Source organism: Salmo salar, chromosome 22, assembly GCF_965601325.2.
Source record: "Salmo salar chromosome 22, fSalSal1, whole genome shotgun sequence".
NCBI lineage: Eukaryota > Metazoa > Chordata > Actinopteri > Salmoniformes > Salmonidae > Salmo > Salmo salar.
In genome coordinates this window covers 5,720,476-5,734,654 of record NC_138312.1, presented here as the reverse complement: position 1 = coordinate 5,734,654, position 14,179 = coordinate 5,720,476, and the positions used below count along the sequence as shown (strand labels likewise).

Here is a 14,179-nt window from a genome sequence, read left to right as displayed (position 1 = left end):
GGCCGGGCCGGAAGGCATGCGGGCCACTCGGGCCGGGCCGGAAGGCAGGAGGGCCACTCGGGCTGGACCGGAGGGCAGGAGGACCACTCGGGCTGGACCGGAGGGCAGGAGGACCACTCGGGCTGATCCTGACAGGGCGGGCACCTCTGGCAGAACAGGGCAGTCCGGCCACTCTGGCAGAACAGGGCAGTCCGGCCACTCCGGCAGAACAGGGCAGTCCGGCCACTCCGGCAGAACAGGGCAGTCCGGCCACTCCGGCAGAACAGGGCAGTCCGGCCACTCCGGCAGAACAGGGCAGTCCGGCCACTCCGGCAGAACAGGGCAGTCCGGCCACTCCGGCAGAACAGGGCAGTCCGGCCACTCCGGCAGAACAGGGCAGTCCGGCCACTCCGGCAGAACAGGGCAGTCCGGCCACTCCGGCAGAACAGGGCAGTCCGGCCACTCCGGCAGAACAGGGCAGTCCGGCCACTCCGGCAGAACAGGGCAGTCCGGCCACTCCGGCAGAACAGGGCAGTCCGGCCACTCCGGCAGAACAGGGCAGTCCGGCCACTCCGGCAGAACAGGGCAGTCCGGCCACTCCGGCAGAACAGGGCAGTCCGGCCACTCCGGCAGAACAGGGCAGTCCGGCCACTCCGGCAGAACAGGGCAGTCCGGCCACTCCGGCAGAACAGGGCAGTCCGGCCACTCCGGCAGAACAGGGCAGTCCGGCCACTCCGGCAGAACAGGGCAGTCCGGCCACTCCGGCAGTTCAGGGCAGTCCGGCCACTCCGGCAGTTCAGGGCAGTCCGGCCACTCCGGCAGTTCAGGGCAGTCCGGCCACTCCGGCAGTTCAGGGCAGTCCGGCCACTCCGGCATTTCAGGGCAGTCCGACCTCTCTGGCGACTGTTGACTGGCGGGCAGCTCTGACGACTGTTGACTGGCGGGCAGCTCTGACGACTGTTGACTGGCGGGCAGCTCTGACGACTGTTGACTGGCGGGCAGCTCTGACGACTGTTGACTGGCGGGCAGCTCTGACGACTGTTGACTGGCGGGCAGCTCTGACGACTGTTGACTGGCGGGCAGCTCTGACGACTGTTGACTGGCGGGCAGCTCTGACGACTGTTGACTGGCGGGCAGCTCTGACGACTGTTGACTCCTGATGCGTGGGGCAGGTATTGGACGTACCAGCCTGGAGACACGCACCTCCATGCTAGTGTGTCTAGCGGGAAACACCGGACCGAAAGGGCGCACTGGCGGTCTTGAGTGCAGGGTTGGCATCACCCCTTCCGGCTCGATGCTCCCCTTGCCCTGGCACCTGCGGGGCGCTGGTACTGGGCGCACTGGGCTGTGCGTCCGTATAGGCGAGATGGTGCGCACCTCAGCGTAACATGGCGCCCTCCACCTCGTACGCACCTCCCTGTAGTCACGGGTAGCTGGCTTACGGCTCTTCCCTGGCCTGGCCAAGCTACCCGTGTGCCCCCCCAAAAAAAAATCTTGGGGCTGCCTCTCGGGTTTCCTAGCCAACCGTGTTCCAGCGTAACTTTCCCGATGGTTCCTCTGTCCAGCTGCCTCCACTCTCCTGAGTGCCTCCACCTGTTCCCATGGGAGGCGATCCCTTCCGGCCAGGATCTCTTCCCAGGTGTAGGCTCCCTTGCCGTCCAGGACGTCCTCCCATGTCCATTGTTCCCTTTTTCTCTCCTGTGGCTTCCTCCTCTTCTGCTGCTTGGTCCTTTGGTGGTGGGTAGTTCTGTAACGGCTGTCTTCTGTAGAAATGGACCAAGGCGCAGCAGGTATGTGAATACTCATCTTTAATTAAAATAAAGGAGTAGAGCATCCACTTAACAATACAAACAAAATATAAGACAGGAACAGTTTTGCAGGCACACAACACGCAGTGCAAAAACAACTACCCACAAAACCAAGTGACAAACATACTCCTACATATATGACTCCCAATCAGGAACAACGATCCCCAGCTGTTCCTGATCAGGAGTCACAAGACCAACACAGAACAATCACACACACAAGACTGCCACGTCCTGACCCCAAAACTACAACAACAGCTCCATCTGCTGGTCAGGACGTGACAGATAGTCGCATTAGAAGGGGTGGGAGATGAGGAAATGTTGGACGGGCAAGGAGGCATGGCTGAGTCAAATAGGTACCTCCACCACACACACCCCTCTCTCCCGAGCTTTCGCTCGCCTCCAGCACACACACACTGTTGGGGCGAGTGACTGAACTTACAATGGCTAGCCCCTAGTCGTTATATATTTTATACATTTTTTCTTGTGCATTTTGCTATTTGCCTCAAGACTCCTGCATACTTTGTTGACTACAAACTATCTTTACCCAACCATGGGACAGACTATGTTTGTTCCCACACTCGGGACTGTAACGGGTTTCGTCGGAAGGAGTGGACCAAAGCGCAGCGTGGAAAGTGTTCATGATTTTATTGACAATGAAACACTCGAACAAAAATAACAAAATGAAAAGCACACAGTTCTGTCAGGTACAGAAATACAAAACAGAAAACAACTACCCACAAACACAGGTGAGAAAAGGCTGCCTAAGTATGATTCCCAATCAGAGACAACGATAGACAGCTGCCTCTGATTAGGAACCGTACTCGGCCAAAACAAAGAAATAGATGACATAGAATGCCCACCCCACACCCTGACCTAACCAAATAGAGAAATAAAACAGCTCTCTAAGGTCAGGGTGTGACAGGGTGCCCCATTCTAACCACCTCTCACCAGCTTTCAATTTTTTATTATTATTCTTTTTACTAGTCAGTTCAGAACAAATTCTTATTTCCAATGACTTTGACAGAGGGGATCAAGCTGATTCTATACCATTTTACAGGGGCCAGTTCATGAAGGAAGGCTTGCTCATTTTGTTATTTTTGTTCGAGTGTTTCATTGTCAATAAAATCATGAACACTTTCCACGCTGCGCTTTGGTCCACTCCTTCCGACGAAACCCGTTACAGTCCCGAGTGTGGGAACAAACATAGTCTGTCCCATGGTTGGGTAAAGATAGTTTGTAGTCAACAAAGTATGCAGGAGTCTTGAGGCAAATAGCAAAATGCACAAGAAAAAATGTATAAAATATATAACGACTAGGGGCTAGCCATTGTAAGTTCAGTCACTCGCCCCAACAGTGTGTGTGTGCTGGAGGCGAGCGAAAGCTCGGGAGAGAGGGGTGTGTGTGGTGGAGGTACCTGTACCAGATAGGGGAAGACAGGCCAGGGCAGACGGTGAGCAGATCGCCAGGTGGAATCCAATCAGTAGTGTAGCAGGCAACTTGGAGTAGGTGTGTGTCACACCCACTTGGAAGAAGCTTTTATTTCTGGAGGCAGATTACTGTAGAAAATGCCAGTGAATGGTCTTTGAACAGCAGGAGGGGGCTTCAGAGGACGCTTCAAAGAGTCCTGACACTTGTTGGGCTAAAGCCCTTTTACTTCACACCTTAGTGCTAATTGAATTTGTATCTGGTCTGTCCTTTCAAGCCTGGCAGCTCAGTTCCAGGTTGGATGGTGACCTCAGGTCTCTGTTGTTTGTTTGCTAGAGCACCCTCCATATAGGTGGGAAAAAGAAAACCTTGGAAGCAGTATTCTCTCCGTTTAATGTTGGTCAAAATTAGGTTGTAGGTTTGGAGATTTGATCTGGAGCGAAGGCCATGCTGTGGAGAGTATCATCCTGTATGTACCTGCCGAAAAATCAAAGTTTATCTCACTCCAAATCTATCCTTTTGTAAAAAAAAACATGTTGAAAGATGTGAGAGCTTACATTAAGCTCTGTCAATTCAATTCAATTCAATTCAAGGGGCTTTATTGGCATGGGAAACATATGTTAACATTGCCAAAACAAGTGAGCTAGATAATATACAAAAGTGAAATAAACAATAAAAATGAACAGTAAACATTACACATACAGAAGTTTCAAAAGAATAAAGACATTACAAATGTCATTATGTATATATACAGTGTTGTACAAATGGTTAATGTACAAAAGGGAAAATAAATAAGCATAAATATGGGTTGTATTTACAATGGTGTTTGTGCTTCACTGGTTGACCTTTTCTTGTGGCAACAGGTCACAAATCTTGCTGCGGTGATGGCACACTGTGGTATTTCACCCAGTAGATATGGGAGTTTATCAAAATCGGGTTTGTTTTTGAATTCTTTGTGGATCTGTGTAATCTGAGGAAAATATGTATCTCTAATATGGTCATACATTGGGCAGGAGGTTAAGAAGTGCAGCTCAGTTTCCACCTCATTTTGTGGGCAGTGTGCACATAGCCTGTCTTCTCTTGAGAGCCATGTCTGCCTACGGCGGCCTTTCTCAATAGCAAGGCTATGCTCACTCAGTCTGTACATAGTCAAAGCTTTCCTTAAGTTTGGGTCAGTCACAGTGGTCAGGTATTCTGCCACTGTGTACTCTCTGTTTAGGGCCAGATAGCATTCTAGTTTTCTCTGTTTTTTGTTCATTCTTTCCAATGTGTCAAGTAATTATCTTTTTGTTTTCTCATGATTAGGTTGGGTCTAATTGTGTTGCTGTCCTGGGGCTCTGTGGGGTGTGTTTGTGTTTGTGAACAGAGCCCCAGGACCAGCTTGCTTAGGGGACTATTCTCCAGGTTCATCTCTCTGTAGGTGATGGCTTTGTTATGGAAGGTTTGGGAATCGCTTTCTTTTAGGTGGTTGTAGAATTTAACGTCTCTTTTCTGGATTTTGATAATTAGCGGGTATCGGCCTAATTCTGCTCTGCATGCATTATTTGGTGTTCTACGTTGTACACGGAGGATATTTTTGCAGAATTCTGCATGCAGAGTCTCAATTTGGTGTTTGTCCCATTTTGTGAATTCTTGGTTGGTGACGGACCCCAGACCTCACAACCATAAAGGGCAATGGGATCTATAACTGATTCAAGTATTTTTAGCCAGATCCTAATTGGTATATTTGTAAACAACAGCTGGTGCACGATATCTAAGGATGTCTCGAAGTTTTGCTTGCCTGAGGTAGAGTATCTTATGATAAGCTGTATACCGCACTAAATACAGAGAGAATGAACGGCATTCTCACATAGGTGTTCCTTTTGTCCAGGTGGGAAAGGGCAGTGTGGGTTACGATTGAGATTGCGTCATTTGAAGATCTGTTGGGGCGATATGCAAATTGGAGTGGGTCTAGGGCTTCCAGGATGATGGTGTTGATGTGAGACATGACCAGCCTTTCAAAGCACTTCATGTCTACCGACTTGAGTGCTACAGGGCGGTAATCATTTAGGCAGGTTACCTTCACTTCCTTGGGCACAGGGACTATGGTGGTCTGCTTGAAACATGTTGGTATTACAGACTCGGTCAGGGAGAGGTTGAAAATGTCACTGAAGACACTTGCCAGTTGGTCCGCGCATGCTTTGAGTACACATCCTGGTAATCCATCTGGCCCCGCGGCTTTGTGAATGTTGACCTGTTTAAAGGTCTTGCTCACATTGGCTACGTAGAGCGTGATCGCAGCGTAGTCCGGAACAGCTGGTGCTCTCATGCATGCTTCAGTGTTGCTTGCCTCAAAGTGAGCATAAAAGGCATTTAGCTCGTCTGGTAGGCTCGGATCCCTGGGCAGCTTGCAGCTTTTTTCCCCTTCGTAGTTCGTAATGGTTTTCAAGCCCTGCCACATCCGACGAGCGTTGGAGCCAGTGTTGTAGGATTCAATCTTAATCCTGTATTGACGTTTTGCCTGTTTTATGGTTTGTCTAAGGCCATTGCAGGATTTCTTATAAGCGTCCAGATTAGTGTCCCACTCCTTGCCTGTAGTCCATGGCTTCTGGTTGGGATATGTACTTACGGTCACTGTGGGGACGACGTCGTCGATGCACTTATTGACGAAGCCGGTGACTGAGGTGGTATACTCCTCAATGCCATTGGATGAATCCCTGAACATATTCCAGTCTGTGCTAGCAAAACAGTCCTGTAGCGTAGCGTCATCTGACCACTTCCATATTGAGTGAGTCACTGATACTTCCTGCTTTAGTTTTTGCTTGTATGCAGGAATCGGGAGAATAAAATGATGGTCAGATTTGCCAAATGGAGGGCAAGGGAGAGCTTTGTATGCATCTCTGTGTGTGGAGCAAATATGGTCTAGAGTTTTTTTTCTTCTTCTGGTTTCACATGTGACATGCTGGTAGAAATGAGGTCAAACAGATTTAAGTATGCCAGCATTAAAGTCCCCGGTCACTTGGAGCGCCCCTTCTGGATGAGCATTTTCTTGTTTGCTTATGGCCTCATACAGCTCATTCTGTGCGGTCTCAGTGCAATGGCATCGGTTTGTGGTGGTAAATAGACGGCTACGAATAATATAGATGACAACTCTCTTGGTACATAGTATGGTCTACCTCAGGCGAGCAATAACTCGAGACTTCTTTAATATTAGACATCATGCACCAGCTGTTATTGACAAATAGATACACACCCCCGCCCCTCGTCCTACCAGACATTGCTTCTCTGTCCTGCCGATGCACAGTAAACCCAGCCAACTCTATATTATCCGTGTCGTTGTTCAGCCATGACTCGGTGAAACATAACATATTACAGTTTTTAATGTCCCGTTGGTAGGATAGTCTTAATTGTCAATTTTATTTTCCAATGATTGCACGTTGGCCAATAGAACGGATGGTAGTGGAGGTTTACTCACTCGCCTACGAACCTCTGCCCCCTTTTTCTCCGTTTTTTCTTCACGCAAATGACGGGGCTTGTTCTCAAGAAAGCAGTATATCCTTTGCGTCGGACTCGTCAAATATTTTTTTGGGGTCCAATTCGAGGTGAGTAATTGCTGTTCTGTTGTCCAGAAGCTCTTTTCCGTCATAAGAGACGGTAGCAGCAACATTATGTACAAAATAAGTTAAGAACTAAGTTATAACCAATGCGAAAAAACGAACAAAATAGCACAGTTGGTTTGGAGACCGTAAAACGGCAGCTATCCCCTCCGGCACCATTCTTCGCCTGTATCCAATAATTCTGAACGAGAATGTCAGGCCATCCATTCATAAGCTGGAGCACAGCTGGGTCATGCAGCAAAACAAGATCCAAAACACACAAGCAAGTTTAGAACAGAATGTCTGAAAAGCAACACATTTAAAGTTTTGGAATGGCCTAGTCAAAGTTCAGACTTAAACCCTATTTGAGATGTTGTGGCAGGACCTGAAATGAGCAGTTCATGCTCAAAAACCCTAAAATGTCTCTGAGTTAAAGCATTTCTGAATGAAAGAGTGGACCAAAATTCCTCCACAGTGATGTGAGAGATTGATAAACAACTACAGAAAGTATTTGGTTGGAGTCAGTGCAGCTAAAGGTGGCAGAACCAGTTATTGAGTGTAATGGGGCAATTACTTTTTCACACAGGGGCGTTGGTTGTTGCATAACTTTGTTTATAAAATAAATGAAATAACCATTAAAATGTTGTGTTATTTGTTTGTTCAGGTTCCCTTTATCTAATATTAGGTTTTGGTTGAAGATCTAAAAACATTCAGTGTCAAAAATAGAGAAAATCAGCAGGGGCAAATATTTTTTCACGCCACTATAACTCCTCAAACCTTTAAAATATCACTCAGTTTAAACCTGCTCTGTTATTATGTTATTATGATTATGTTTATTTGAGATTTATCACATTGTTACAGCCATTTTTTTGTGAGTAATGTTCTATAGGCAGGCTATGTTTTTGTCTCTTATATTGAAACGCATTCATTGAAGTTGCTATCTCTGGAAAGCATTTCAGCACTGTAATATGAATTAAGAACTGGTGTGTACTCTAAAGCCCCACTGGTCCTTAAATTTAGTATTCATTCCAAGAAAATTGTTTTGAAAAGTTCATGCCTTAAATCATGCAATGGAAGTCATGCATGTGTTCAATATTAGTGTTTGATTTGTGTATTTGTTGTGTGGCTATTAAAACCAATTTAAGGAAAGTGTTATTTGTACCATGTGTTTTTTTCTCCCCATTGAAGTGATGTTGGAACCAGTGTACTTTTATGAGTGTTTGGGATGTCATATATTGATAATATTGATTTAGGTTTCATGTACACATTACCAATTTCATTTTCTTGTTAAGAGAAAAGTACTGTTTACACTTAAATAGAATCCTAAAATCCTTCATAAACTTAGGTGAAGGTTCTTTCCTATCCTTTATTTCTTGTCATTTCGTCCTGTGTTTTATTTGCCAAAATAGCAGGGATGCATTTTTAATAGGGTCACTGAATTTGAGCCTTGTCTCCTTCAAGCTGTCTGGAGCATTGGTGTCTATTTCAGCCCGTGTCTGTGTGTCTGTGTTTGTAAAAGTTACTCCTAATATGCTTTTGCAGTTACACAACTACGTACACAACTATTTCAACCTTTATAAGCAATGCTCAACAGCAGGTTTTATATTGCATTTATTCATTTGAAATGCATTGACTATCAAAGCTTTCAGTATCTTCACTTTCCTATGACCACTCATAGATAACTTGCATTGCACAATGAACAGCAAATCATATCAAGTGACCACAATGAAACATCTCAATTTGGTTTCATGAACAAAGCTCTGAGTAACAGTTCAAGTAAACAACTAGAAAATATGGATATTATGTGAAGGGTGTGAGAGCAGTAGAAGATGAAAAGCAACAGGAAATGTTGTATATTGGTTTAAAAAGGAAGTTTTGTTAAAGTAATTTCAGCAACCAGAAAAAATACATATGGTTTTATCTCAATATCAAATCATTTCAATTAATGAAGTACCTTACTGTGATTGTTTTCAATTAAAATGGTCCAAAAGAAACAAAAATAGCTTCTTAGCAAAGAGCAATTTTTACAACCTATGTGTTGTGATAATTGCATTGTTTGTTCTATAACCTGTTAATTCATATGCCTTGTGACCGTGATATACAGTATAGGCCTAAATGCCGAGACAGTAAGAAGACACAGTGGTAGAATACATTCAACCAAACCTTTGTTTTATCACAAAACCGGATAGCAACGTCTGTCCAGTGAAGTCCACAAAGCATATTGCATTTACAGTAACAGACCTATAGCATGGTCAAGCAAGTTAATGTTGACATCTTCTCAACCAAACAAGAAAATTATGTCATGTGCCAAATTTTAACTGCTGGGAGAAGCAGCCACACTTGAAGCATGAAATTGAATAACATATGCAACAAATAGTATCCTATTTCACGTTGTTGTGCAAGAAATTTGGATGAGGAGTCAAGTTCACAAAATGCTTGATGAATATTTCCAGCAGAGCCACTGGCCATGTCTGAAAGTATTACCTTATCATAAGATAGAAATTTAACATGGTAAATTATAGTTGCCAAAATGATTGAAAATAATGCAAAACAAAATGACAAGTACTGTAGACTACTACTTTGCCTTACAAGATGTTGGTCTTTTAGTAGAGTCGACAAGGTTGCTGTGGGGGAAGGATCTGTTTTCAATCAAGTGAATGATTCCCTTAATGTTCCAGGAGCTAAGCTTGTGTTACATTTAATGGATCCCGACACAGGACAAACTTTCCGGAAAGATGGGTATTCCAGCAGGCCAGTCTAAAAGCATTAGTGGAGGTACAGCACTGTGTGTGGATTGCAACACTCAACAGTACAGCAGGGCCATTACTTCCCACCTTACCTAACATAACAGGCGTAAAAAGACGCCTGATCCCTGGAAACATCTGCGTTCTGCCGACCTTGCGGAGAATGCCTCCCACAATGTTGATTTTGAGAACATGCAGTGTCCAGACATTTTTACACACTTTATACACTCAAAACTTGCTCTAGCTGTGGCAAAACTGTATGCATTCTCTAAAAAAGGGGAAATTGTTAGGATTGTCTAAAGCTGCATGTCATAAGTGTTTGCTGTGTCATACATTCATTTATTTTGAGCAAGACAATTTATTTGTATAATCTTCCTATTTCATCTAAATGTAGCACTGGCCACTGTCAGTTAGGTGATGTCAGTGCACAATTGCTTAACTCTTCCAAGTTCCAACCTATAGGGTAGAATATAGACCTAGGCTGGGATTTCAACTGTATTGCTTTGCAAAGGAAAGAAACCCACCCATCAGAACTGTGGACATACACATGCATTGCCACAGTTTGTTAAGTGTATCCAATACCTTAGGGATATTGTCCACTCATCAAGCACACAGCCTTGCTCCCTGTTAGCATTGATGCACAGTGGAGGAGTTACTGTACATACATATGGGGCTAAGATTTAGGATTCATGGAGTGGATGGAGGGCTGATGGAAGTGAAGCACTATAAGAGAAGATGGAAAGTAAAGAAAGACATTTGTCAAGCTCGAGGAAACACTGGCATGAGACTCTGTCCTGATATGCTTCATTCAACAGTCTACAGTCTGAAATCGTAGTGCAGTGTTGCAATATAGCTGCTTTTGTCAATCATACATGTACAGCTAACTTCCTAAGTGGCTGTGGGCACTAACAATGCTTCTGTGTACCCTCTTTTCTATTTTGTAATAGGCGACCCTCACAAATATGAAGAGGACGTAGGCATTCCAACAAGGAATACATTGGTATAACTGGGTATTGAGTTGTGATTAAAAGTAAACAGTAACAGAACACTGCACAATTTCAGAATGGGGTGTTGATGGAGCGTATCAAAATTAATCTCTGTTCTGTACAGGGCTAACAGAAGACACCATAGGAACTAGTGGAGGCTTGATATTAGCCTCATTACAAAGGCATTAGCTCCCATTAACAGTGTCACAATTTGGGATTCAGGAAGAGTTCCTTCAAACCCAGAGACAGCACAGTGCTGAATCAATACCTTATGGTAACACCAAACATAACAGAGAGCATGGGGTGCTTATAATTAATTTCAGTTTATGTATATACTGTGTTTACTTTCCCTGTAATAATTCTTCTATCATCTGTCCTGTGTTTATGGTGAAGCACTCAGAGTTGAAGAACTCTTTCCTCCTCGCCAACGGGCTGGACCTCTCCATAGGCAGCGGTGGATGATCAACATAGCTATAATTTACCACTCCTCCATCATATTCATCCTCATCCAGCTCCTCCAGACACTGGCTATCCCTATCCAAACCCCCATCCCCATCCTCTTCCTCCTGCACATTGTCACTGCACACTTTGACCTTCTTTTTGTTGCTGTTTCTCACCGAGGCTTCCAGGGCCTTCTGCTTGCGGTAAAAGTGAGAGAACTTGTTGAAGATGATAGTGATGGGCAGGGCCACCACCAGGGTCCCACCCAGGATGCAGCCACTGGCCGCCAGCTTGCCGGCCACCGTGACGGGCACCACATCGCCGTAGCCCACGGTGGTCATGCTGACGGTGCCCCACCACCAGCAGGCAGGAATGGTATCCAGCCCCACGTCCTCCTCATACTCGGCAGTATAGGCAAAGCCAGAGAACACGCACACACCCACTCCCAGGTACAGCAGCAGGATGCCCACCTCCCTGTAACTGTGCTACAGAGTGGCAGATAAACACAATATGTCAGAGTGGGTATGTGATATAAATTCCATTAAATTCAGAAATTCCTCTATTTGTGATCAGTTGCATGTTATATTAGATTATGACTTTATTTTGTAAGACAATATAGGTGAGGAGTGGGTGGTGAATGATTTGGGAATTGAATGCCCTGTAAAACACTTCTCCATTGGGAATTTCCAAATGGATCAGAGATAAAGGCAGTGCCTTCCAAGATTACCCTGTTCAGTTTCTAGTTTTAATTATGCAATTTGTGATACAAAATAGGCCTAAAAAAACTGAACAGACAGCTCAAACAGATGTAATTGACAGTATGAGTGCTACATTTCAGTCGCTAAATTCCACCGTAGGATAAACTGCTTATAAAGATACGATGCGATTATGAATTTGACACTATCAACACAGAATGACTCACAATTATAACGTCATGTTCTGTATGAAAATGTATGATAGATGTGATATGATACTTTCATACATAATGGGGTAGTGCAGTTGTAGTGGTATGGCTCACCCTTAGCGTTGCTCCCAAAGACCTGAGGCCTGTTGAATGTCTGGCCAGCTTCAGAACCCTGAATATCCTCATGAGGCGGAACACCTGCACCAATTTACCCAGGTTCCCCAGCTCTGATTCACTGCCCAACGCCAGGTCAATAGGCAGCGTGATATAGATGGGCAACACCGACACAATGTCGATTATGTTAAGTGGGTGGCGGAAGAACTTTCTCCTGTTGGGCGCCAAAATCATCCGCGTCACTACCTCAAAGGTGAACCAGCAGATGCAGAAGAACTCCAGCGCTTGCAGGGTCGGCTCCTCCACTTGTTTGCCATCCTCGTCAAAGTACTGGTACTCTGGAAGGCTGTTAATGCACATGATGGATATGGAGGTCAGAACCACAGCTATGGAGAGGAAGCTGAAAAGCTTACTGGGAATGGAGTAGCCCGGGTTCTCCAGAGTCAGCCACAGGTACTTCCGGGCGTTTCCACAGCGCATTTCCTGGAAGTGCTGGATGTCCTTGTTCAGGTCTGAGATCTCATCCACAGAAGTGTCCACACTGCTAACATCACTCTCCTCATCCCAGCTCTTGTGGCAGCTCTCTAGTTTGCGATCGTGGTAACGGTAGCTACAGCAGCTGTCCAGGAAGAACTCATTGATTCCCCAGTATTCAATTTCCTGGCAGAAAGAGAAGATGCACAGTTCCTCCATGATGTGGAGTTTGCCGGTCTGGTAGAATTGCAGCACGTAAGGGAAGAGTCCCGGGTTACGGTCAAAGTAAAACTCCTTTTGTTGCGCGTCGTAATCGTCGCAAACTTGCAATATGGCCTCCTCGGACTCGCAGGCCAGCAGGCGTCCCAGACGTGTATCGGGGAAATTACTTAGAGTGCTCGAGAACAGGCTGCGCTTCAGGCCTCCAACATTGATGTGCACCAGGATATCCTCAGCGTCTTGGACCCAGGCTGGGAGACTCTCTTTTACCATGTTGCCCCCTCACTAAAAGATAAAAGGTAATTATGAAGATTCACCATAAATCATAGAAGGCTATTTACTAAACTATAAACAACATTTACATCTACCAATAAAGTATATGTTCACTAGAGTGGTGACTATGAAAGGTTTGCAATTAGATTTCAACAACTACAGTGGGGGAAAAAGTATTTGATCCCCTGCTGATTTTGTACGTTTGCCCACTGACAAAGAAAGGATCAGTCTATAATTTTAATGGTAGGTTTATTTGAACAGTGAGAGACAGAATAACAACAACAAAAAATCCAGAAAAACGCATGTCAAAAATGTTATAAAATTATTTGCATTTTAATGAGGGAAATAAGTATTTGACCCCTCTGCAAAACACAGAGGTCAGACGTTTCTTGTAGTTGGCCACCAGGTTTGCACACATCTCAGGAGGGATTTTGTCCCACTCCTCTTTGCAGATCTTCTCCAAGTCATTAAGGTTTCGAGGCTGACGTTTGGCAACTCGAACCTTCAGCTCCCTCCACAGATTTTCTACGGGATTAAGGTCTGGAGACTGGATAGGCCACTCCAGGACCTTAATGTGCTTCTTCTTGAGCCACTCCTTTGTTGCCTTGGCCGTGTGTTTTGGGTCATTGTCATGCTGAAATACCCATCCACGACCCATTTTCTATGCCCTGGCTGAGGGAAGGAGGTTCTCACCCAAGATTTGACGGTACATGGCCCCGTCCATCGTCCCTTTGATGCGGTGAAGTTGTCATGTCCCCTTAGCAGAAAAACACCCCCAAAGCATAATGTTTCCACCTCCATGTTTGACGGTGGAGATGGTGTTCTTGGGGTCATAGGCAGCATTCCTCCTCCTCCAAACACGGCGAGTTGAGTTGATGTCAAAGAGCTGCATTTTGGTCTCATCTGACCACAACACTTTCACCAGTTGTCCTCTGAGTCATTCAGATGTTCATTGGCAAACTTCAGACGGGTATGTATATATATTCTTGAGCAGGGGGACATTGCGGGCGCTGCAGGATTTCAGTCCTTCACGGCGTAGTGTGTTACCAATTGTTTTCTTGGTGACTATGGTCCCAGCTGCCTTGAGATCATTGACAAGATCCTCCCGTGTAGTTCTGGGCTGATTCCTCACCGTTCTCATGATCATTGCAACTCCACGAGGTTAGATCTTGCATGGAGCCCCAGGCCGAGGGATATTGACAGTTCTTTTGTGTTTCTTCCATTTGCGAATAATCGC

At 45.4% G+C, this 14,179-nt stretch overlaps 1 protein-coding gene across 1 annotated transcript; it reads right to left on the bottom strand.

Moving 5' to 3' along the window:
- Positions 1-8,365: 8,365 nt before the first annotated feature.
- On the bottom strand, positions 8,366-12,943 carry si:dkey-43k4.5 (delayed-rectifier potassium channel regulatory subunit KCNS2). Its single transcript, XM_014165909.3, has 2 exons — positions 11,977-12,943; positions 8,366-11,443 (listed from the first exon to the last, which is right to left on the bottom strand). The coding sequence occupies exons 1-2, from the start codon at positions 12,940-12,942 to the stop codon at positions 10,859-10,861; spliced, it is 1,551 nt and encodes a 516-aa protein (XP_014021384.1). The 5' UTR covers position 12,943; the 3' UTR covers positions 8,366-10,858.
- Between the last annotated feature and the right edge of the window lie 1,236 nt (positions 12,944-14,179).